At 34.5% G+C, this 26,319-nt stretch overlaps 5 protein-coding genes across 5 annotated transcripts; 1 reads left to right on the top strand and 4 right to left on the bottom strand.

Moving 5' to 3' along the window:
- Positions 1-1,387: 1,387 nt before the first annotated feature.
- PCOAH_00040210 (Uncharacterized protein) lies at positions 1,388-7,377 on the bottom strand (the record flags this gene model as incomplete). Its single annotated transcript, XM_020060809.1, has 4 exons — positions 1,388-1,759; positions 3,142-3,217; positions 3,429-3,507; positions 4,275-7,377. The coding sequence occupies 4 exons, from the start codon at positions 7,375-7,377 to the stop codon at positions 1,388-1,390; spliced, it is 3,630 nt and encodes a 1,209-aa protein (XP_019916104.1).
- A 4,373-nt stretch (positions 7,378-11,750) lies between these two features.
- Positions 11,751-12,029, bottom strand: PCOAH_00040200 (Acyl CoA binding protein; the record flags this gene model as incomplete). Its single annotated transcript, XM_020060808.1, has 1 exon — positions 11,751-12,029. One exon carries the CDS (start codon positions 12,027-12,029, stop codon positions 11,751-11,753), a length of 279 nt encoding a protein of 92 aa, XP_019916854.1.
- Positions 12,030-13,513: 1,484 nt separating this feature from the next.
- On the bottom strand, positions 13,514-14,722 carry PCOAH_00040190 (50S ribosomal protein L33; the record flags this gene model as incomplete). The annotated part of the gene is made up of 2 exons (XM_020060807.1): positions 13,514-13,894; positions 14,138-14,722. The coding sequence occupies 2 exons, from the start codon at positions 14,280-14,282 to the stop codon at positions 13,704-13,706; spliced, it is 336 nt and encodes a 111-aa protein (XP_019916635.1).
- Positions 14,723-15,323: 601 nt separating this feature from the next.
- Positions 15,324-18,137, top strand: PCOAH_00040180 (ABC transporter; the record flags this gene model as incomplete). The annotated part of the gene is made up of 1 exon (XM_020060806.1): positions 15,324-18,137. One exon carries the CDS (start codon positions 15,324-15,326, stop codon positions 18,135-18,137), a length of 2,814 nt encoding a protein of 937 aa, XP_019916936.1.
- A 1,113-nt stretch (positions 18,138-19,250) lies between these two features.
- Positions 19,251-24,609, bottom strand: PCOAH_00040170 (Uncharacterized protein; the record flags this gene model as incomplete). Its single annotated transcript, XM_020060805.1, has 5 exons — positions 19,251-19,388; positions 19,557-19,731; positions 20,024-21,305; positions 23,800-24,075; positions 24,190-24,609. The coding sequence occupies 4 exons, from the start codon at positions 23,894-23,896 to the stop codon at positions 19,251-19,253; spliced, it is 1,692 nt and encodes a 563-aa protein (XP_019916428.1).
- Positions 24,610-26,319: the final 1,710 nt, after the last annotated feature.

The raw sequence follows: 26,319 nt of genomic DNA, 5'->3' as shown, positions 1-26,319 counted from the left end.
ATACATTCTTATACGCCGGGTTCATAAGTTCCCATGGAGCTAATAGATATTGCCTAGCCGGAAAATTAAGTATAAAAAATTCCGGAATTCATTACTACGTTGGAAAAATACTCTGCTCAAGGTATGCGCAGTTTTATTACTTTGTTTTGTGTCTATTTTTTATTTATTTATTTTGTTAGACAAGGAAGCAAAATTTTAGGATCATTCTATGCATGCAGAGCACCTATATAAACGGGGCACTATATTATAATTTTTTTTTATTTATTTGAAAAATTCCAACGTGCGCTTAAACCAAAGGTTGCATCATTCATATAACTTATTCTGCCATGTTTTCATACACATTAAAAAATCACTGAAATAACAAGTTATTTTTAAGTTCCTTTATTTTTTTTTTACTACACATTTTACTGCTACGTAACGCTTAATGCACCTAGCTTTACAAAATATAATTTTTCCACAAAAAAAAAAAAAAAAAAAAAAAGTTCATCATTACTCAATGTTTTGCTAACAGTAAAATATTCTTTTACTAAGAGTTATTTACAAAAATATATTACAGCTTCGTGTATATCACGATACGTATATAACAATTCTTGTTTTCCCCTTTATTGGTTATGGTCTTTAATATTCTTGGATGTACGAAGAAAAATACATAGGGTTAATTATTTAACTCGAATAATTTGAAAGTTACATATCTCTTTACGAATGTGTGTTAGAAATAAATAAAAATAAAAAAAAAGTTTGAGCTTGTATAAGCCATAACTATATACAAGCTATAACTACAAATTTAGGCTTATATTTTTCAATGTAAAAAAAAATACATCAATTAAAAACAATATATATAAAAACATAACGTAAACAAATACATCAATCAAAATGTCGTAAGTGAATTACAAATTATGCGTTGAAATAAAATAATATATATTACTATAAAATATTACCTTGGCTAGCTGTGTGAAAAAAAAAAAAAAAAAAAAAAAAACAGGGAACTAGCTAGCTAGCTATTTTATAATAAAAATATATCAATTATTATTTATTAAACAAAAAAATATGGTAATACATCAAGGAGACATACATACTAAAAAATTAATTAAATACAAATTTGCGTGTTCCATAATTCTAAAACAATATATTTGTTGGAGAAGTTTTGGATATATTTATGTGCACATATACTGTCTTGATTTTCCGGAAATTTTATATTTTATTACCAGAAAAAGTATATATACACACGTATGTATTTATGTGCATACATACGTATATGCCCAAACTTGGAACATATATTTTTTTTTATCATCAATTGCACATTTCATCATCATTAAATGGCAAAATTACAAATAATATTCTTTTTATGAAATTAAAACAAAATAATTAAAACAAATCAAATTATTAATTAAATTAAAAGTTTTGGTAAAATTTTCAAAGGGTTGTCTTCCATCTCTTCTTCGTATGTTAGAAGAAAGTACTTCAAGGTCAATTTTGTCTTAAAATGATTTGAACTTGTGTAGTAATCATCCAACACAATATTCATTTCACTGTTTGCTTTTTCCTTCTTGTTCTTCTCTTTGTTGACGCTGTTCAATTTTTCGAAGCAGTAATTTTCTAGGTCTTTATAATTTGTCGTTTTGGATCTTTTTTCCTGATCTTTTCTTTTGTTTTCTCGAATTAAGTTATAGAGTTTAATTGAGTTCTTGTCTTCAAAAATTTTCAAAGAATTGTAATCGGGTATGTCTTCAAATTGTACGTCCTTCTCATCGTTCGATTTCTATAAGCATGACAAGCAAAATAAAAAACGGGCAGGAATCACATGAGGTAATCGTTAAAACAAAGGTAGGGACAAATATGGAAACAAAACTAAAAGCAATGTATGTGTGTGTGTGTGTACATGCGCGTACAACGGCAAATTATAAAATACATACGCGCACACATGTCCACACACACACATACATTAAACACACAACACCAAGGGGGTCCTACTTGTGTGTCCTCATCATGCAAATAGGTCATGACAACAAAAATCAAATACGTACATATATTATCAATACAAGCAATTAATAAAAAATCAGAAAAACATGACAAAAACTACTATCCAAATGAATGCTACAATTGGAAAAGAAGGAATGCAAAAAAGTTGACGATTTGAGACATCATCGTAATTCAGTGAAACAAGTACACATGAAGTGGTAATGCAAAATTCAGTAAGCTCAAAGAAATAACTCAACTGAACACATGGGTCTACAAAAAACAACAACAAAATAGGAGAACAAAATATTATCAAAAGAGTGGTAAAGAAATAAAAGCGCATCAGCTAGTAACTTGAAACAATGTACAAATACAATATACAAAAGGCATATTTACACACTGTTAACATACTGCATTGAAATTTTTTGGTCAAAATGGAACTGCACAGATGAAAATATAATTATCAAATTGTCATCAAACATAGAAGAAATAAAAATGAAACTAAAATATAATGAATGTAAAACTAATATTAAGCTAAAGTCAACTCACAAGCAAAGCACAACTTGCGAGGAACAGCCAACACAGGAACAAGTATTGCCAACGGATTAAGAACGGGACTACAACACACAAAGAACATTATATTAACCAGTTGGCTACACAATAAGAAGGGAAAATAACATACACGACTATAAATGAATACGAACTTGCAGCAACCCTAAAATATAGGGACAACATGCTAACAACAAAATTGGCAAAAATTTGGAAAATTTCCGAAAAATTGCCAAAATTTAAAAAACATGCATAAAAATGCACTAAAGCACATGCAAAAAAAAAATAAACAAAAATAAGAAAAAATCTTCAAAAACTGGAAAAATTGTAAAATTTACAAAAAGTAGAAAAAATCTGCAAAAATTGCAAAATCAGAAAAATTCTGCAAAAAATTAGAAAAAATCTGCAAAAATTGAAAAAAAGAAAAAATGGCTTAAAAAAATAGGAAAAATGCACCTAATTTTGAAAAAAATGAAAAAAGTGCATTTAGTATGGAAATTGTTACAAAATGTGCACTCAGCTCCACTTTTAGCAAATATGAACCATAAACATGCAAAGTACGTAAAATAAAGTGCACTTTTTTTTCGGTCAAGGTAAAATTGACATTACTAATTTTTTTGGCATGTATATTCTTACAATTTTATTGGCATAATGAACTAGGAGGGTCAAAATCTTCGTCATTTCTAGAAGCGTATATCTTTTTAATGCAACTCTGTAAGAATTAAAAAAATATAAAAATATATTGTAATTTTAGGTGTCGACTTCTTTTACATAATACATTGAATTTTAATTTATTATTTGCCAGTAATAAAAAATAAATAAATTTTTTCTCGGTTCCTCTTCATATATATAATTTCATTGCGTTTATATTGCACTCATATTATAATATGCTACTATGCGCAAATTAAAAGTAATAGACTTACTTAAATTTGCATTGGCAACTGTGCTCTTCGGAGCAATGAATACATAGAATGTCATTTGAGTGGGGACATATAATTGAACCTGAAAAAAAAAAAAAAAATAGGAAGTGTACGCAAATACAACGGGGTATATATTTTTACTATATTATAATTATATTAATTTTATTATATTGAAGGACGGTGCTAATATTGCACGCAATATCAATAAATGGATTATTTGCGCTTTTTATAGAAAAAGGTGTTTTTTTTTTTCGTTGCAATAATATTTATTTTATATAATATTATCTTAACTTTTTTTAATATTTATATTGACTTTATTTTTTTCTACATTGCACGTTATTTTTTTTTTCTTTCAATTTTCCCTTTATCTCTATTTTTTCTCTTCAATTTTCATTATTTATTTTTTTTTCGTTCTTCGCTTTTATTCTATATTTTCAGTTTGGTTTTTTGCTCAATGCTATTTTTTCTCCTCATTTTATTTTTATGATTTTCTCCTCATATATATGCTTCCTGCCCATTATCTGCGCATATGTTGTATGTACAGTGCATTTTTAGCCCCCTTTAGCGTATAGATGTGAGAACAGCCGCTCCGCGAGCGCCATAATCGTATACTATACGCCTATATTGCGCTAAATTGCAACGTACGCATAGGATGTACGCATGTGATGTTTACGTATTGCCATTATCGTATTGCGTTCGTAAATTTCATTCCGATATTATGTCCTCACTTAAATGCGCGCGAAATATGCGAGCCTAACTCCGTCGCTTTGTAATTCGCGCAAATGTATGTACGTTTTATACGCGCCATTCGGATATCACGCAAGTACATATATATGTAGAAAATATTACTGTTGAATGTGGGGGAATTACAGCCATCGCAATCCTTGTAAAAAAAGTCCAATTTACTCTTAATATTTTGGAAAAAGAAGTGTTTATTTCTCTGGCACTCGAAATTCGCGTACATTTTATTCAAATCTAGCGATAAATGGCCTGAATAATTCATAAGCTTATTGTTTAATAGGGCATCGCGATTTAGCGTGAACTCTATAAATAACGTTTTACTTTCCCTGAAAAATTTGTACTCATCAGTGAGTATATAGCGCAAGCAGTAAATGATGTGCTTGAGCTGGCTAAAGGTATATTCTTCATAATGCAATAAATTTGAAAATAAAATCATGTGGATGGATATACAGGTATTTCTGAAATATTTGTAATTGTAATATGACTGTAGGCCGTAAAATAGCCAAAATGTAGGGGCAATATTGCAAGCTTCATTACAGTTATAGCCTGAATTAAAACCTCCATGAAATGTTTTAGGCCATAGGAAAATAAATTCATTTTTTCTTTGAATATTTTTATAAACGGGAATTTTATTTTTGAGGAAAACCTCAATTGGAACTTGGATGGTCAATTTGTAAATTTTATTTTTATGATTTCTTTTTTTAAAATAAATTTGTTTTCTATCCACAGTTTTGTAATTCAGATATGATTTTCTATATATCAAATGTGCTTTATTTATATCCACATCTATGAGGATTAAATTATCTTCCAATGTGTTATAGCTAGCGCTCGAGATCGTACTACTGCTAGTGCTGGTACAATTTCTGTGGCGGTTACTAGGCATCATAGTGGAAGTCGCGCTAGTGCTAGCCATTAAAGCATTGGAACGACTCGTACTTCCAGGGGTAATACGATTCGTAGAGGTTAAACTTGGGTTATTTTTTGAAATGCGCAAATTTTTAAGCCTTTGCTGGCTTTTGATAATTTGCATAATAGAGCTCTCCTGTTTGAGTTTTTTTTTTATATCGGAATTATTGAATAAATTTCTGCGCTCCTTTTTTTTCATTTTTCCTTTTGCACTTTCCGTTAGCACATTATCCTGACTACTGCACCCTTTTAAGTATTCATAAATAACATCTTCGACCTTGTCACTGTATAGAGGTGGTATGACGTACCATATTTTAGGTTTGCCCCAATGCTGATAATTTATAGAAGCGAAATAATTATCTTCTGTGTGCCAGCAAAAGGAGGAAAAGAGCGTTCCGACATATAACCATGGAATATTAACCCCCTCGATTGATATATCTACATTTCGTAGCATCGATCCTTTTATAAAGGGTAGAGATTTTATATTCAAATTTTCATTTATGTTTTTAATTACGTTATTTATTTCGGAGCAGTACTTTTCTCTCTGCTGCATAAACACTTTATCTGGGTTTACGTCTCCTGCATCCGTTTGACTGCTAGTATGACCATTTTTCACCTCTATACTGGCGGTGCCTTTACTCCAATCGTTTTTATCACTGACGCTTTGTAGCATACCTCCTTCAGTGCTAGCGATTTCGTTTAAACCACCTGCACAACTGGGGGGTCCTCTATCAGTGTCGATCCCATTCCTACTACCCCTTGATTCATCACCGTGGTCCGTTTTTCGATTGCGGCCGGAATAAATATCATCCTCGCTAGTGTTTATTTCGTGCGCTCTATTATCGGCACCGTCCCGCTCCATAGTGACATTTTCAGCATCTGAAATGTTAAGCACATGTGTTATACCCTGTTTGTGCTCACTCACTATCCGTTCGATATTTGCATTGTCACTTCTACGGTGGGCGTTTGTACTGTCATTGCTGATGTCGCAATTAGAGCAGGGACCATTAGGGCAATCACTAGTGCCGTCGTTACCGCTATTCCCCAGAGGAAGCGGAAGGCTCATGTGATTATTCAATTTATGCACACACGATGACACATTCGCGTTTGTAGCGTCCTTACACATTTCATCCTTGTACTCACGCTCATGAAATAAACCTTTGTCCCCTTCTGTTCCCCTTTTCAGATGATCGCTACTGGACTGGCACGATGTTTCAAATGTCCCACACTTGACACTGCTACATCTGCTCCGGTTCGCAGCGCTCATGTCACTACCATTGTCATTCTTCATGGAGTCATCATGCCTTTTTAGGTTGTTCTGAAATAGGCACGTAGGATGATTTCTGGATACGGGCAGATCAGCGCCATATATAGAAACGACTTGCTCTTTCCCTTTATTTATGATTTCCCAATATTTCTTTTCGATATATTCCAAGCTTGCTTTTTCTTCTGGTAGGTACATCTTCTCCAACATTTGGTTATATTTGTACACATCATACAAGGACCAGTACTCCTCGGGGTGCACAAATTCCTTCCCATGCTTCAGTTCGTTAATTTTTTGTTTCCGTATATTAAATTTCATATTTAGATAGTACGAGTTAAATTGTGGTTCGAAAAAATTGGGTGGTTTTACCTTCATAGCTCCATATTTTAGTCCAATGGAATTATACTTTTCGAAAAATAAAATTGGATTTGCTAATTCTTCCATTGTTGTGTGGATCACAGGTATTTCTTCTATGTTTTTGTAAATGCTATTGTTCGAATGATGGTCTGCGGAGTTTTTTTTTTTTTCTTCTTCTTCTTTCATCACACAGTTACCCTTATTTTCCAATTTGGTTAATTTTCCACTTTGTAATATTATCATTTTGTTTTTTCCGGGCATGTTGTTGCTATTACACGAGTCGTCACATTTTTTAATTAATTCCTCCGCGTGCTCTAATTTTATTTCCGCGGTTGTAAGGGGAAATTTTCCTCCTTGTTCGTATTTTCCCAATTGTTGCTTTTCTTCCGCCTTTAATTTACAATTACCATCATTAACATCCGAGGCGATTATTTCTTCCACTTGGTCATTTTCCGCATGGCCCTTTTGCCCCTTTAGAGCAAATCTATTTTTAGCGTCACACTCTATTTTTACTTGCGCGTCGTTGTGTTCACATGGTACATTTTTGAAATCAACATCGCTGATTATTAATTTGTTTTTTTTATTTTTTTCAGTCAAATCTACGTCGTCTTCTTCATTTCCTGATGATATTATAAGTTTGGAGTTTCTTTTTCTTTTTTTAGTATTTTTATCATATAAATCCATTGCAATGTTTACAGGATCATGTGAAAGTTCGAGCTCGCTCTTGCGGGAAATTTTTTTTTTTTTTTTTTTCGCGATTTATCTACAAGCGTAAGGGTGTTAATTGGTGAGTGTAAAAAGGGTGTCATAACTCATAAATTAATTTAAAAAATGGTTATTGAATTTGTAGAACATTAAAGGCACTTATAAAAAAATAATAAAGTGAAATAAAGTAGGATAAAATAAAATGACGGAAAAGAATCGCTATTAAATACATGCAGAATAAAAAAAAAAAAAAAAAAAAAAAAAAAAAAGATATCGCTCTACACTTGTGTACGTATAATCTACATTGGTATGTACATACATGCATCTATGACGTACATAAATATTCCCGTTGCATGTGTCATCTACTTATGTGGGTGAGGAAGTGAAAGTGTAAGTATAAGTGCAGGTGCGCACATGCGTACGGATACATGTTTTTTTTATTTTTTTCCAAATGTGTTCACGCGTACGCAGGGTACGCACGCATATGTATAGGTATATTTCCGCGTACAAGCAAATGAATAAACATCCGTGTAGTATATCCGCGGTACAAACTTGGGAAAATATTTTAAGTGTACTTTTTTCAAATAAATGCTCCTATGTGCATATACATATTGGCACAAATATAACTATTCGCACATTTAAAAACGTGTACTATAAAAAAAAACAACAACAACAACAACAAAACAATAGGATTCCGCTTAGGACAGTTAATTTGTGCTTATGTCATTTTGCATAAAAACATTATTCACATTTGACATTTTATTTTTAAAAAATTTTCTATCCTTAAAAAGGAAGAAACAAAATGCACAGTGTTGTAAAATAAATGTAACACAATTTAATGTACATAAGGGTGTTTCACCAACTTGGATAAAAAAAAAAAAAAAAAAAGGCAACAACTTCGAGTATGTGCGCAATTGGTTAGCTGATTGTACGCACATGCGAAAATAAACGTATGCATATAGATATATATGTACAAATGTAACTAAACAAATATGCTATGGAATGGACACAACGCCGTCTTCTTCTCTACTTGTTCACATACGTCTTCTGAATAAGTAGAGCCCATGCTGGCGAAATTCATCCAAACATATGTAAAAATAATCAGACAAAGTCACGAAAACGAGTAAATAGAACACAGTCTAGTGGCATAAATACCAATCTAATTATCATGGGAAATTAATAACAAAGTAATTATGCTATTTTTGAGGCGGAAGGCCAGATCGATCAAGAAAAAAAAAGAAAGAAAAAGCATAGAATAACATTAACTAATGAAAATGTAATAATTGGTAAATTCAAAAAGGGTATATTAATTGAAAAGAATATATGATATTCTTTCAAAAAATATATCTAATCGCAAAAATAAAAATTTAATATGTATAAATATATACATACAGATAGGTTTAAATTTTTTTAAAAACAACATCCAGTTGGTAGAAAGAATATTTTCTTTTTCCATAATATAGCAACAAAATATATATTATATGAAAATATAAATCAGAAAGCCAAGAATAAAAGGTATTTCAATGATTCTACAAAAGGTGCAATAAAAAAAAAAAAAATTAGAGCTATTCATATACTGGTATATGTTGTTATGTCCTTACTTTTAAGCATAAAGAGTTTATCGCAGGGCCTGTGGGGTGTTGTTGTCCTTCCTGAGTATATTATGAGTATGTATGCTGAATATATCTAAGCCTGTACAGGGGATGTATGCCCCGCTTTAGTGCATACGTTCGCATGTGCCTATGTACTGAGGACGTACCTTATAGATATGTAGGCACTTAAACGTATGCGCTTATGTACGTATGTCCTTATGCCCGTATGTATACCCATATATATGAGAAAGAATGCATATAAAGAACATAAAATTACGAAATACATTTTTTAAGACATTCTTTCCGCTTACAAGGCATTAGTCCAGGTTTTTTTTTTTTCTATACAGAACATGTCAGGTACGTCCACAAAAAAGCTAGTCCAAATAGTTGTATAGATATATTTAATATGCACGACTATGTTTCATGTACGCCCCCCCTGTTGTTTGGGCAGAACAATGCTTCTTCTTCTTCTTTTCTGGGGGCAAAAGAAAATAAAGCCACTTAACTCATTTCTACATAAATAGTTTCCAAGTCGCGCATAAAATTATTCTAATGGAAAAAATACGTAATAAACACATTTTCCCATTTTTTTTTTTTGAAGTTGTTGTATAGAATGATCACTTCATCAACAGAGCAAATAGGCTACAGAAAAAAAAGTGTTAAAAAATGAGGAGCATACTTTTCACAACAAATATGTAACGAAGTATGTATATAAATTTTTTGCGTAAATTTTTTCATAAAAATGGAATAAAAATGAGAGAAACTGCGCAAACTTTCGTAGAATGAAAATACTCTTATGTATGCCACAAATATGAAAAAAAATGTGGGTTGTAAGAACGCGTGAATAATTCTTGCGATAAAATGTGCTAGACTGTTTTCGAGCAGTTCTGTTGATCTCCATTTATTTGTTATGCATATACGTAACTGTACATTTATTGGGATACAAATATGTATATGCAACACGTCTGTTCTGCTTAAAATTCAAAACAGGAAAAAAGGCTTTTTTTTTTTTTTTTTTTTTTTTTTGGTGTTGTATTCATGTTTCCATTTGGCAGAATACATGTATCTCTGTAGTTCACTACTACAGTTGCAAATGGAAGAAAAAACAATCGTTTGATGTGTTCGTAAAATTTAGCAAATTCGCGTTATCCGTTGTTACGTGGTTTTTTTCGCCGAAATGTAAATCTACATCTTTTTTTTTCATACAACATTTATGATGCTGCGTTTTGTTCTGTCATATGTGTGTACCATATGCCCGTATGCACATTACATGCGAACACGTGAAATGGGGACATGTAAAGATATTATGCTAATTTTTCAAACATGATTGTCAAAAGGTTCTTAACGAATTGCTGCGCATATTATATTCACGAGTTGTTCACTTTTTTACATTTAGCAATAACACATGGAGAACAGCAAAATGATGAAGTGTATGTCACTTGGTTAACCCCTGTATGGTAAGTCCACAGCAACTTTTTGGTAATTTTTTTTTTTTTTTTTCAATTTTTAACAAAAAAAAGTTGTTAACATGTTTTATCCTCTTGCCATTTATCATGAAAAAAAAAAAAAGTGTCAAACGATGAGGTAACAAATGAACGAATTAACGAGTTGTCGATTTTATATACACATTTATAACGGTTCACTATTTTTTATTAACCCATTTTTCGGTGCAATAAATATATATTTTGCTTTTTATTCCACTTGGTGAAAAAAAAAAACCACATTGTTGCATGGTTTATTTTTCCTTCAATTGACAGATCATTTATCTGTTATTTTATTCCCTCTAGTCCTGTTCTTTCTGTTGATCTGTACAGGTAAAATCAGAACAAGGCTAAATCGACCTGGCCATTTTTACCGCACTTTGCGACACTACACACCCGCGAGATCGTTACACGAATCTGGCCCGCTTATATCTGCGTATATCATACCTTATGTATATTCGCATATTCAAATATTCGCATTTCTGTGTACCCGTTTTACAACTCTGTAGAAAATGGCCCCGTGAATTACAAAACGGTTGCAAAGGGAGTGGTGCAACAGGGATGTAAAAGGAGCCACGATTTTTTCCATCCCATTTTTCACTATGTGTGAATTTTATTTATTTATTATTTTTTTTTTTTTTTTTTACATAAATTGAGAAAAATGCCTTTTGCCAAAAAATAGGTGCTGCGCATTTAAACCACTTTAATGAATAAAAATTTAAGTGTTTTAAAAAAATTTCCTCATTTTTTAACTTTCCAAGATAGGCTCATTTATGATAAGCGCAAAGTTTTTGTTCTGTACAGTTTTTTCTTAAAAAAATGTGTCATGCGTATGTAAAATGTGAACTTATGAATATATTAGCGCATAAACTTATAAATGTATAAATATGCAATTATGAAGCTATACGAACACGCGAACTTATGCTTTCGTACATATATGCCTACATTTTAGCATAAAAATAGCAAATGCAAAAACGCGTACATAAAAAAGAAGTTTCTTCTACACATTTGATATTTTTTGGGAAAAATAAAAAAATAGAAGAAGAAATGTGCACGTCATACCGTGTCATCAACAACACGGCCAGAAATATGCATTCGTGAAAATGTATACATAAACAAATTTGCGCTGTTCTGCTCCCATGTTGTAAGTACTTCTATACATTTGCAGCACAACGTGGGATGCTGCGTGTTACACACGAAAATTTGTGCTCACACATTTTATAAATTTCTCCTTATGTTGTACAAAATATGTTCAGTTCACATTTGTAAATCCTTTGTTTTATATTTCCTTTTCCCAGTCTGGGTACAAATTCTGAACCGTTTCGACATACTTCTTCTTTGCTTCCTCCTTGCTCAAATTTTCAATTGATTTCCATGCTTCATATTTTTTTCTTTCCTGGAGCCTAAACATGCTTGGTGCACCTATGTTACAGTTTCCAATTGTGCCTTGCTTAAAGTATTTGTACAGAAGTAATTTATTTTCAACGGAGATTATTTCACTTGCGGGAAGTCCGTTGATGAAGGACACGCATTTTTCAAATAATTCTGCCATACTCATTGTGCTCGGGATGCTAAAAGTGAAGAAAAAAAAAAAAAAAATAAATAAAAGGAAGATAAAATGTGATCCAAAAAATGACCTTGCGAAGAATGCTACATGCATGTCGTAGACGTAAGAAAGGGACACTGGCCATGTACACGTGAAAAAAACAGCAGAAATTTTTCAAGTGGAAAAAGGATAGTTCCATTTTTAGCACTTCCTGGACGAAGTGTTTAAACGGTGGAAGTCTTTACGCGGTTTGCGTAAGCAGGGGCGAGAGCTAAATTCATATATGAATATATGTGTGCGTCCGCTTAAGCGTCTAAGAAGATACCCACAAGGTTCATAAGTACAGACGTATACATATGTAACAAGCATTTAAATCTGCGATCTTATCCTATTCTTTTTTTACACCCCCCCCTTAGGGAAAAAACTATGTAGTCATGAGTCACAGGGTTGGTTTAACCAAATGCGAAGGTTAAACAAATATGCAAATTGGAGAACGTATAAAAAACGGAAACTTTAAATGCTCTCATACAAGTCTCGTATATTTAAATAAGCAGCACATGTGTTGACGATGGAATTGGATAAATCTACTGTGGTAGAAAAAAGTGTTACCTTTAAAAGTGTTAACTTCTTTGGGGAGAGGATTTACAATTTCGAGGCAGGTAAAAACCAGATGGATGGCGAAGAAAATTTGGGAAGGCTAATATAAGGGGAAAAAACAAAATTGGAAACAATATTATAGAGCAGAAAGCATAAACGAGAAAAATTTCAAATGAACACGTAAAAATGTAATTCTATAAAACATTACAAATATATTTTTTTTCTTACGCTTCCTTTTCCTTTTAATTATAGGGATGGCACATATAAACGTGTAATTCTTTTGATAAAAATTGAAACAGTTTATAAAAATGTTTTATTTCACAGTAGATGATGTGAAAAGGCTAAAGAAAAATAAAAAAAAAGAAGAGAAGATTTTGTTTAAAAATAAAAAAATAAATTTGAAAGAAAAATTTCATTCAGCTAAAACGAAAAATAAATGACACTATTTCAACCGTTAATTTTTGCTAATGGGTGGAGCTGGCCTGAGATTGCATTCAAAAATTAGCACTGCCAAAGTACACTTCCTCTTTTTTTCGTGTTCAAATTTTGTTTAAAAAAAAATTGAATTACCATCCGCAAATAAACGATCATGGATATTAGCGATTTGTGCTTTTTTTGTTTTGTTCTTTTTTTCAGTTGGAAGAACGCAGCTTTACGCTTAAGTTTGTTTCAAACAATTTGTATAGTAATATATACATAACATGTTAACATGTGTGTAAGGGGTAAGGGACAGGGAAAATGCTGAAAAATTAATTTTTTCATTTTTTCGCAGGCGTATCAGTTGAAGGACAAAAAAAAAAAAAAAAAAAAAAATTTAGTGTAATTTTTACGTATGCGTGCCCATTGTACCTATCTAGCCAGATTTAATTTAACCCTTCTACAAAAAAACGGTTGGCATTTTCTTAAAATAAGTTTATGTTTTTAAATTATTACGTTAGTATAAACAATGCAGGGAGTTTCCGTAGAGGAAAAATGAAATGACAAATCGTTAAAAAGAAGAAGAAGAAGAAGAAAAAAAAGGAACACGTATATTATGCGCTAACGGGTGTGGGGGTAGAAAAACAAAAGAAGGTTTCTTCTAACACGTAATTACTTAATTTCTACGTGTAATGTTCTTCTTTTAAGATATTTATTATACTTGTACAACTGCAACTTCTTCGGTGTGTTTACTTTATTTTTCTCTGTCACATATCTTGACGGCTGCTTCCCGTATTTCCTTGCTTCCGTGCATTCTATGACAACAACTTTCCTGTTCTTTTTTTTTTTCCCAAAAATTGTTACTGCAAAACGGGGAGGAGGAAAAAAAAAGTAGTAGAGTAAAAAATAAAAAAACTTTAATAAATGTGATTATTATTTATAAAACGTTGGGGATGCTAAGTTGCGCGTCATTAATGTTACACATAAATGCAAATTGGTAGAGCCACCAAAAATTAAGAGCACCCCGCCAAAGGATTGGCTTTCTTCTTTTCGAAGCGGCGTGTAATAACAACGTTTTATGTCATTTCTTGTTGTTTCATTATTACCAATTCGGTTGCTCCTGCAGCAGTTCTTCAAAAGAGGACCGTTTACCATTTTTGTGTTGTTTGGAATTATAAACGGTTGGCAACATTTGATGGTGGTTAGAACGAAAAAAATTAAATATAAGAAAAAAATGTCACATTTTTTCATATTCTTTGTGTTTTACTAAAAGATCTGTCGTCACCTGGGGCGCAGCGTATGTGTAAGAGGGCGCGTTCGTAGGGTAACGTCTGCACGTTTACATCTTTGTGTGTAACCTAACTTATGTGCACACCACCCTTCCACGTAATACACTGACCAGATAAACCTTCACCAACTGGATATGTTCGCCATTCGATAAAGCGGCTTCCATTTATTTTTTATATTTTGAAGCAACTTGAACTATGGTTCCCTTTCTTTTGTGCTCATAGGGACACGCCAGCCGCTCACTACCTCCCTTTTTAAGACCCACAGGGAACGCATTATTTTCCGTAATAGCCTTCTCCCCTTTGTTCGTATGTGCAACTTTGTAAGGGGAAGTACTGCGTAAATTTTTTGGATAATGGGAAAATGTGTGTGGAACTGCGACGAACGAATGATCAAATGTTGGCAAAAAAGGGTTAACACAATAATGACGAAAGGGTAAAATAAAAAATGAGCAAGTGTGGCTATACTGATAAGTACGTACTTATGCCAAAAAAAAAAAAAAAAAAGCCAAATGGGTGTTCAAAATAAAGCTGTTTTTTTTTTTTTTTTTTTTCCTCCCCATCTTTTTCGATCTTTATTTTAACTGAAGGGGGAACTACACTTACACTAAACGGTAAAGGGTGGAGGTACTCACATTTATATGTACACAATGGGATGGATGGCACGCTGAAGAAATTTCCCCATTTTTGTGTTCTCTCTCGACACATCAGCAAGTATTTCACGGGCCCATCCATTTTACGATATTATGCATCCCCTATTTTTCAAACCATTTTGCAACTCTGGATGGGTCTAAGCAAAAAAAAAAATAATAAAATAAAATAAAGAAAAAATTCCTCCCAAAATTATAACAACTATGTAAACATAAAAGAAAAATACTGAAATTTTCTTGCAACAACTGTTTTTAAGTACACGTATATGTGCCCCTGCTGTAAGTATGCGGCACATAGGCATTTACGGCCAGGCGCGCCTCCCCCCCAAACCTCTGCAGCAAAACCATTTTAAAGTATGAAAAGCTTACTAAAATTGGAGAAGCCTTTTTCTGCGCCTTGGCTCTGTAGAAGGTGTTACATGAGCAATAGCGAAATAAGTAAATTTAAAATTAGGAAAAGTAGCCGTGAACATGGCCCAGAGGAATTGAAGAAGCCCAGTAAGGTGCGGAACCCAGTGAGGGAGAAACACACCTGTAGCGATTTAACAACCCCATTCGAAATATACAAATGGTCGCACATTCTGAACACGAAAAATGAGAGTTTAATAGATGACGTAATAAGGCAAGTGGAAGGAAAAAAGAAAAAAAAAAGAACAGAAAAAAAAAACCCACATGGGAATGCCACTGTCAGTACAAGCAATGAGGCTACTCTGAATATACATCGTAGCGATGGCATAGGTGACTCACTCAACTTACACAGAACTGCCCATCGGTACCATATCGTAATAAATGACAAGGAAAATGACATATATGTGGAAAACGAAATAAGTACCTTATTTTCCAACATGATAAACACCCTGGAAGACCGTTTGCATAATAACCCAGCGGCAATGAGTTTGCTAAAAATGGCAAAGGAAAACGAATCTCACATATTTTACTACCTCTATAATAATTTCAAAATTGTACGTTTGTTACCATATAAATGTTTTTGGCACTATGAATATGCTGAAGACATTTTCCCTGCAGATGGAACGCAAAATGAGGAAGGACAGGATAATGAGTACTTGTTCAAAAACATAGATTTAAATAAACTGGACTTATTGCTAAGGGGGGAAGAAGACATGCTAAATGGCGCGCAAACTAAAAGATGCAAATTAGAGGGCAAATATAATGGTGATGAAAGGGAAATTCTGAATGAACAGCAGGTGGGTGGTAAGCACAAATTTAAATTTGCCAGTCGGGAAGAAGGTGTCTTACGTACGAGCGAAACGTACCACGGGGCAGGAACGAATTATACCTCGCTTGGCCAAATTGAGGAAGAAAAGCAAAGTGACCACCAGGCAGTTACTAATGATGTGCACGCACAAAGCGGCTACCATTTTTTGACAGCCCCATTTGGGAATAAATCCCCAGATAACTCCCCCTGGATGGACCAAAAAAGGTTTCTCTCCACCGTTGGTACATCAAATAATGCAAACACGTTACATAAAATGAGATCCCAAATTTTCCACAGTGCTGAAAAATTTGAAGATATCGATATTGCGGGGCAGCATGATGGCATAAAAAGGGACAATTGGGGAAGCGCAACCAAAAGTGACAATTTGAACGAAGGTGTGGATAATACTAGCACATTCACTTCCACAGAGGCGAAAAAAGATAAACATATACATATAGAGGGGGAAGAAAGAAATGCTGCGGAAAGCGTAAGTCATGGGAACATGGTGGATGAGCACGACTTCAATTACGACATTAACCTTTTAAACAATAAAATAATATGCGGGGATAAATCTGAAAGGACAAATTTTAGAATCAGCAAAGTGCCCGTGTCGCCTCTCAGTAGGGCCACCGTTTTTGGAAAGGTTCTGTTGGATATTGCAAGGAATAGCAGCGTGGAATACATTAAAAGTAGTTTAACCAATGCGTTTGGAGGAGGTGATGCTACAAATAGCGGTATGCGTAACACAATCGTGAGTGAGAAGAACGCAGAAATTCTGGCAAACGGGTTGAGCAAAATGAGAGGAGTAGTCCTAAAGTTGGGCCAAATGATCAGCTTGCAAGATGAGCATCTGTCGCCCATTTTGGGGAAGGCCCTAAAAATAGTGTGCAATTCAGCGGATGTAATGCCCACGAGCCAATTAAAAAGTGTTCTAAAAGAAGAGTTGGGGAAGGATTATGAAAAAAAATTCGACTCGTTTGATTATGTCCCTTTTGCAAGTGCATCCATTGGACAGGTCCATAAAGCAATAATAAATAAAAAAAAAGTGGCAGTGAAAATTCAGTACCCAGGTGTGTACGAATCTATCGATAGTGACATAAAAAATGTTCTACTCATAAATCAGTATACCAATTTGATACTAAAAAATTTATATATTGAAAATGTGTGTAGAGAAATTAAGAAGGAATTAAAATGTGAGTGTGATTATATTAACGAAGCAAAATATTATGTCCTTTTTAAAAATATTTTTAAAAATAGCAAATATTTTTATGTACCTTCTGTGTATACTGAATATGTGACAAAACACGTGTTAGTAACTTCCTACGTGGAAGGCATAAGTCTAGATGAAGTCGCAGAGAGGTTCCCGCAAGCCATTCGAGATTCCATAGGCCAAAGAATTCTTTACCTCTGTTTACATGAATTGTTTGTATTTAAAATTATGAACACGGATCCTAATTTGGGCAATTTTTTATATGACCAAAAAAGGGACAAGTTATGCTTAATCGATTTCGGGGCCACCAGATCTTACAAAAATGAATTTGTTGATAATTATTTAAGACTTGTTAAAGCATCCGTGGAGGAAGACGAAGCTAAAATTTATCACTACTCCTATGAGCTTAACTTTTTTGTAGGTAAAGAAATTGAAGAAATGAAAAATTCACATATCAAATCGGTGATCCTAGTGGGGGAACCTTTCAAATATCCAGAGTACGATTTTGCCAATAATGATATTGCTAAGCAGATATATAAGCTGTTGCCCAAAATTATTTACAATAGGTTGGTACCCCCCCGGTCCGAAATTTACACGCTGCATAGAAAATTATCCGGCTCCTTCTTAATTTGCATGAAACTCAAGGCAAAGGTGAAGGCTGCCCATATCTTCAACTCCATCTACGACAATTATAAGTTCACAACGGAGGATACTTATTTGCGAGATAGACTGAAGACATACTAAGGTCAACTCCTTTCAGTGAGTTGAAGCGGCAATATATTCACGTACCGATTGTACATTCTCCCTTACGCAGTAGTACCTTAGTGGCCCCCCTTTGGCATTGTTGTCCACCCATGGGAAGATTCCTTCATTTTGTCATCCCCCAAAAGTGCAAATGTGTAAATGTGCACGCACATGTATATTTTCAAATGTGCACAATTTAATTGCCCACTTGGTTAGCCATTTCTCCCTTTTTTTTTTTGTTACAATTATGAGCACACGGGGGACAATTCTCTTACGAGCGTTCTCTATTTCCTACATGGCACATTTTGTCCCCCACAATCGACCATTTCATTATTCGTAGAACATTTTAATTCTTCATTTTTTCCAAACAAAAGCATATATTTTTTTGGTACCCTCTTTAAACCTCCCCGATTTGGCATTATCCATTTGCAAAGCTACACATAATGCGGTGTCACGTTTTGCCTTATTTTGAAATGTCCTTATGCGAACCTTGTAAGCGCTACAAGACATGGGGGAAAGAAAAAAACAGACAAAAAAAAAAGCTGGTCTTCCTAAAACGAGTTTTCAAAAGGAAGCTATTCAAAAGATGCTGCTAGGAAACTGTTAAAAAAGGCAGAGTTAGAATAAAAGAAGAAGTCATAATCGCGCTTTCCTTTGCAAAAGAAAAAAATATATTTCACGAACGGATAAAACATTTTGTGTAGGCGGAAAAGTTACATCTTATGAATGTAGCAATATAAAATTAAAAAATAGCAAAACGGAAAAACTGCCAAAAAAAAAGGCATATGTTAGAAGACACTTTATTTCAACGTATACACACAAACACCTTTTCTTCTTTACGCTAATTTATTATAAAAAGTGATGAAAATTTTTTTACTACATTGCGATATCTTCGCGCCCAATTAACCACCCCTTCTCGTGCAGTTAGGCCAGAATGCGTTAAAGCATTTCTTAATTAATTTGTTCAAAAAAGTGTACGCATATAATCGTGTGTTGTTTAATTTAAGAGCCTGCAGAGCAAATCTTTTAAGTATGCGAAATGCGAAGTGCATTCATCTATATATACCAAAAATTTACTAAAAAAAAAAAAAAAAAAAAACAAAGGAAATTTAATTATTTCTTATTTTTAATTTTTTTGCATTTTTCTGATAAATATATAGCTTGTATGGTTATGTCATCCACAATGTTTTCCTCTTCGTTTAGCCAGCGGTCCCAGGATTCCTTGGCTAAGTTCTCCACTGCGTCTTGAACCTTCAAAAGGGTGGGGAACGAAAAGGGGTAAGTACGTATCGCCATTAAAAAATAAGCAAGGGAAGCCTCACACGGTTAGAATGGGCAGTTATGCAAACGCATCGAAAACGAAAACCGCCACAACATGCGAATGTAGGTAGATATGCACTCGCATGTGACTGCCATTACATTGTCGTATCCAAATTCGTAGATCAGGTTAATGGCCTCTTCCGACGAAATGAATTCCCATACTCCGTCACTGCATATCAAAACGAGGATGTCTTCATCTTCGTTAATTTTAATTTCCATGAAATCGGGCTCGGAAATTATACCTATCTGGTGACCGATCGTATCTCCAATGGCTCTGCGTGCACGTGAAGTGGTTCAAGGAAAAGAAAAAAAAGGAGGTGTAAATCCGGATGTGCACATGCGACGTTAATACGCAGGGCACGAATATAAAATAAATGATCCATGTGTAAAACGGATCGAATGAAATTAATTTCTGTTGGGTGTGCGCTCGGTATGCACATTAGGTTTTCACAGGCTGTGCGGCGAGTTAAGCTCATAATCGTGACATCAAGAAATGCACACACGTATGTGCAAATTGACCCGTTCGCGGGTGAAACTCGCTGGTGCAGCTAAAATAGGGACAGTACCTTGACATGGCCAATCCTGGGTAAAACTTATTTTTTAAAAAAACTCGGTAGGGTATGTCCCCCTCGAGCTTCAATACTTGGCCACCGGAATTTATAATTCTTTTCTTCTCAGCTGCGGAATTGGGTTTATGATCTTTCGTCAGATCGAAGGCCTCCAGAACATCTGGGAATCCTTTTTTCCTCCTGCCAAGAACAGCCCTAGAATCCCCCACATAAGCCACGTATAATTTTTTTTCCTGAAAAAGGTGGACTATTATTGTTGCCGTGGTGCCACTCATTGTACTATCAAAATAGGCTTCTTTTTTTTTCTTCTTTTTTTTCTTTTTCTTGTTTAATGTTTGTCCTTTCTCGCTCTTGGTGGTATTCTTTTCGTTCGCACGTTTTTTGGATTCACTTTTTTTCACATTCGCATTGGAGTTCTTCTGATCCTCATTATCATCACTGTCATGGTGGTGGTCACTATCACTGTCGCTGTCACTATCGGTGTGGGCGTACCTGTCTTTGTTTCCTGTATCGGAATCTTCGCTAAAATTGTCATCATCATCAGCATCGTCATCGTCCTCATCATCGTCCAGCTGGGGTATATTTAAATCAAAGTGTGTACTAACGACGGAGCTGCTGCTCTGCTTGTTCATATGAAGTCTTTTGCTGTTCCCATCTTTGCTGTTTCCTTTCTGTTTATTGGCAAACTCTTCCAAATATGCATTGGTCGTTTTTTCTATGTTGGCATGAATATTTAGGAAGGCATTAGTGAAGACCTCCTTCGGATTTTTTAAAAAATTTTCATTCTTTATAATCATATAGGGTAATTCCTTTTGTACATAATTGGACACATCATGTCCATATGGCCCATGGCCATCAAAAATGGCATAAAGGGCTAAATTCTCCGTAGTGATAATTGTAAAATCATCCTGATTAGGGCTTTCCGGTTTTAACCCTTTTCTGCATACGTAGCCTATTCCATTTTCATTTAATTTATCAACCGCACCTTTAATTTTTACACATTTTTTTTCGAAGTCTTCTTGAAAATGGGATGCCCTCACTCCTGCTACGGACGATCTATTTTTTATTTTATTTTTTTTCTCTCCAGATTTTTTTTCCTCCTCTTCTTTAACTGGAGTTATTTCCACTTTAGTATGCGAATCATTTTCCGATGATTCTTTAAACCTGTCTTCATTGTCCTTCAACTCTTGAATGCTTCTTTTTATTTCGTCCGTGTCATTTGGCAGCTCTCCCTTTGTGCTGATTGAAAGTCTCCTTCTTGTGTTCTTTCTGTCTTTGACTGATGGGGGGGTGGAAGGGGACATTCAATGTTCGTATGCATAGAGGTTAATTGGGGAAAGGGGCTAAATATACACATGCGTTTGCATGCGCATGTGCGAAATTAATGGAAGAACACCCGCATGGACACATTTACAAGATGGAGCACGCAGAGTGGCGTATCAGCGAAAAAGCCTCACAACATGAACATCTACACACATACACACAGGGGTGGATCATGATGGTGGGGAGGATACCCCCCCATGGTTGTTACACATAAAGGTGTACACATATGCATACACGACAATGTAAACACAATGGTAAATGGTAAAACACATAAACGAAGCGACGATCATGGTTGTAGAAACAAATTCGGCGGAAAACGCGCAAAGGGCTTGGTGGATAATTTAATGGGAAAATTTGCATATCGTTTTGCCCCCCATTTGGTTACCCATCTTAGTAGCTCATTTTTTTAATTTTATCTTTAAATGGTCACGCAAGAACGATGCATATGTAATGAGGAGAAGTTAAACGGTGTTTATATTGTGCGTTATGCAATCTTTGAGCAGCGAAATTTTTAACTTGATGGGAGCCTTCCACTCTTGCCCATCAGATATGTACATGCAAGGAAACACAAGGACACGTAACATTCCACTGCTGTGTTATCATTCAGTTGGGGTGAAACAATTCATACACGTTATGACGTCTGCCACTTGTTCGGTGGGTGTACATGCAAGCGGATTAACGTTTAAGCAAGGAGTAGGAGAAGTGTGCACGGGTGAAGTGCAAAATTGCAGGCACACACACGTATGCATAGAGGCATGCACATGTTGCGGGGGGGACACTCTTAACAACGCTTAAACAATGATTATATAAACTGTGGACTGAAGTTTCCTTTACGCATAGGTGGTGAGTATATATGAAGAACGCATGTCATCACAGGTGTAAAAAAAAAAAAATTCTCCTTTTCATATGTCATTAATGCTGATATAGAAATGTAAAGCTACGAGGTGTAATTAATTTGCACAAATAGGGGGTAAGGGAAACTGGGAAAATGTGTCTTTACTTCCATTTTTGTGTACACGTTTGTCATTTCAACATGGTGCATACTCTATTCATAGCCACAAAAAGGCACTCGCGGAAGTAAGCATATTACATAGGGACTAAAAACATGGGGAGGCCCCTTACGTAGGTTTGCCAATACGCCTATGCATATGCGCATGCACATACACATGCACATGTAAGCGGGGGTTGTTCCATTTTTTATTCACATTTTATATACGCATGCACAATGTTGTACAATCGTGCAGTTGTACACGTACATGTTCTACTGGATGGCGGGTTTGTTTTGCGAATTTTTTTTCGTAGTGCAGAGGTGCATGTACCCATATCTTTTCTTTTCTTTTTTTTCTTTAATGAAATATGACAAGGTAAGCATCATAATCGAAGATACAAGAAGAATTAATTGAAATTGAAAATACACTTAAAATTTAAAAAAATACAATTTTTCCAAAAAAAAAAAAAAAGGCAGGCAGAATAGATTAGCTACGCAACAAAACTGTATGTACTCTTTTGTATGAACTGAAAGAGGGGATGAACGGCACAGAAAATGAATAGATTAGAAGAAGCGGGAAGGGGAAGGGGCAAAAAGCAGAAAGTGGGAAACATAAAATGCTCAAATAGTTACAATTGCAACTACGTGAATGAAAAGAGGCTTAACCCATTTTCACAAAAAAATAAAACACATTCAAAATGAAAAAAATACAAGAAGAAATAAAATGAATTTGCAAGCAAAATAAACATTACCGCAAAAGGAAAAGCTCCTATTGCACAACGTTACATTTGAAAGGAAACCTAAAAAATGAAAAAAGGAAAGGAAAAAAAGCAAGCGATACGAAGGGAGCGAACGCGAAAGAGGCGTATTAGGGGAGGCAAGGCGAATAAAGCAAGGCAACTACACGAAACGAAAACTCACCCAGGAAAAGCAGAATATATAATGCAAATGATTGATTGGGCGATCGGCAAATATGCAGAAAAAAAAAAAAAAAAAAAAACTGAAAGGAAAAAAAATTATCATGTATAGAACGCTTTTCCCATATTGCGAATTCTAAAAGGTACATATCTATGTGTAACAAATTGGTAAGACCCCAAGGGTAATTTTTTTCCTCTTTTAAAGGGAAAAAAAAGAAAAGAAATGAAAAATATTTTACTTACAGCACAAAATGTAAAGTAGCAAATAACTCTTGTTTGGAAGATGCCAAATTACGGCCAGGCATTTTCTAACAATTTATATGTACGTGTAGCGTTGTGCATAACGGATTAAGCATATTTTCATGCCCGCAGGGAAAAGGCAAATGTAGAGTTAGAAGCATAGTATTTTACAACACTTTGCCATGTGTGAACGCTTTTAAGTTAACACGAATGTACCCTGCAAGAGTGCACATACATGTGTGTACATATAATTGTGCACACCGCGGGGGAGGGGGACGCAAAGTTGCGTTCAGGCGTTGATATACCTATATCCAAGTGCGTCCGCTTTTTTTCATTATTCTCACCGAAGGATTTCTTTACAGTCTTCTCATCCGACTTAAATTTGATATTTTTTTTTATCATGTTCGGTGGGCTGTCGCTTCGAAATTGTGAAAGGGTGGTAGAAAGAATGCTCCTTTCTTTTATTTAATTTTTTTTTTTTTTTTTTTTTTTTTTCCTTTTCGCGTGCGTCCTTCCCAATTCAAGCTCAGTCAACAACCCGTTGATTCTGTCTCAAAGGAAGAGTGTAACTTATTTTGTTTCTTCACCCAAAAAAAAGAATTGACTTATTGCGTTAGCACCGTTGTTATTAATGGGACTTTTTTTTCAATTTTAAAAATTGCAACATGGATATTATCTCAATGTTGTGTAGGTACAACACGTGCATGTGCCTACGCGTGAGCTTATAAGTATGTTGGTCATGTATCTACCAAAGCTACCAAGGAGTTTTTTACGATTTGCCAAAAGGGATGCGCTAAAAAATGAATGCAAATACGCGTGTACTGATCACTTTGGCGAAACATAATTACAGTAATGCTCCTTACAACCTGTCAAAAACATGGAAGGGGTGCTGCTCACGCCTTTTGCAAAATCGCGCAGGCATAGCGCATGCATCGTGCTGTCATTTATATGCACGCGCACACTCGTACATACATAGCTGCCTACAAAAGGTTTGTACATTTACGATTATTCAAGTGCATGTGTACATACTTGTACGCACTACTTTATGCCGACTTGTTTTCCTACTTTTCTTTTCACATGTACCACTATTCAACGAGAAATGTAGAGGCCTCTATAATTATCATAAGTTGTTTTTTCTTTAACTGGAAATCATACTCGGTGAATATATATGCTAATTAGTTCATCTCAAAATGGGAAAAAAAAAAAAAAAAAAAAAAATGACAAATTTGGATGTTGGCATATACTTTGCATTATGTACAAATAAATACCTATGCGCACGTTAATGCGTAGTTTTTATGAATTTATTTTTATGTCTTAAGTGGATATTCCAACGCGCTTTTTATTTACGTTTTCCTCTTTTTTTTTACGAACTTTACATATTCATGTTTTTTTTTTTTTTTTTTTTTTTTTTTTTTAATTTTATTTGGTCTATCTTTTTAAAACCGCCTACAGAAGTTCATTCAAGTCGAATGACTGTCCAATGTAGGAAATCGGAAGGAATGAATGGCGAGAAGAAGTTGCGGCTGCGCGTATGCACATACGAGAGGGCGAATGAGCTTGCTGGTTAGAAAGCCCTAAAATTCGCAGATACCCGAGAAAGTGTATTTCCTTTTTATTGCATACTCGAAAAGGCATTTTCTATATTTTCCAGTGGGGGCGCCCCTTTTAATCCCTCGCAAAAATGTTTAATTTTTTCCTTTGTACATGCGTTTATGGATGTGCAAATGCTTTTACATGGCTAGACGTTTTAGCTAGTTCGAAGTCTATTTAACCTTGCACCATGTTTATAACTCCTGAATGTACGTCCTCCTCCTTTACCAGATAGTTATCTTCGCAGTAAAAGGAAGCTTTAACATTTAGCCATAAAATGGTCACGCAATTCTTACTAATATTTTTATGTTTTTTATGTAACCCTTTTGCATGTAGGAACTTATAAAATGGCTTTACTGGGAGGAGTAGCCACGTTTTATGTGCGCACACTTGCGAGCGTACGTGCGCATGTACGTACATAACAGCAGCTGGAAAAAAATGGGCGACACTTAAATCGATGGAAAATATGAGTAGCCCATTTCGCTAGTGCTACACGTGAAAATGTAGAAGATTTTTTTTTCCTCCCCATATTGTAAAAAATAAAATATATACACATGTGTGTGTGCTTGTACCTTACTTGTGAAGGTTAGAAATGGCATTAGTAAGATGAAAACTACTCGACCTTTGGGGGTCTTCTGAAGAAGTGCGCAATAGTAAAATCCCCCTCTTCCTCATAAATTAAGCATAATGGAACAAAAGTGAAAGAAACATTTTTCGAATTGCAGTTATTATCACCTCACCGTATAGCGTTACACATGTAATTTGAAAAAAAAAAAAAAAAAAAAAAACAATTGTTTCCCTGTGAGAAATGGTTTATCCAACTGTCGCCATGTATGTACAAGCACGCCGTTAGGAATAAAGCTCAATTGAAAAAAAAAAATAAAAAATAGCAATATGCCAATAACGTTGCAACAACGTGGTGGTACACTGCAACATGTGGCAATAAAATGTGAATTTGCCAAGTGGGGTAAGGTGATCAAACCTTTGGAGAAATAAAACCACGATAAGACGTTTGTAAAAATTGTATTACGAAACAACCTCCAAAGGGATGCAATACTCCTTTGTTCTCTTTCACATAAGAGAGTATGCCAAATTATAGACCAGAATAGAATATAACTTTCTTCCTTTCTGTACACGCGAACAGTTTCGTCGAATTATTATAAACGTAGTAATTCGGTTCAGTCCAATTTGAGGATGTTATCGTCATTTTCGCGAAACTTGGAGGTAGATAAAAG

Source organism: Plasmodium coatneyi, chromosome 12, assembly GCF_001680005.1.
Source record: "Plasmodium coatneyi strain Hackeri chromosome 12, complete sequence".
NCBI classification, from domain to species: domain Eukaryota; phylum Apicomplexa; class Aconoidasida; order Haemosporida; family Plasmodiidae; genus Plasmodium; species Plasmodium coatneyi.
This window is presented reverse-complemented; position numbering and strand designations above follow the sequence as displayed.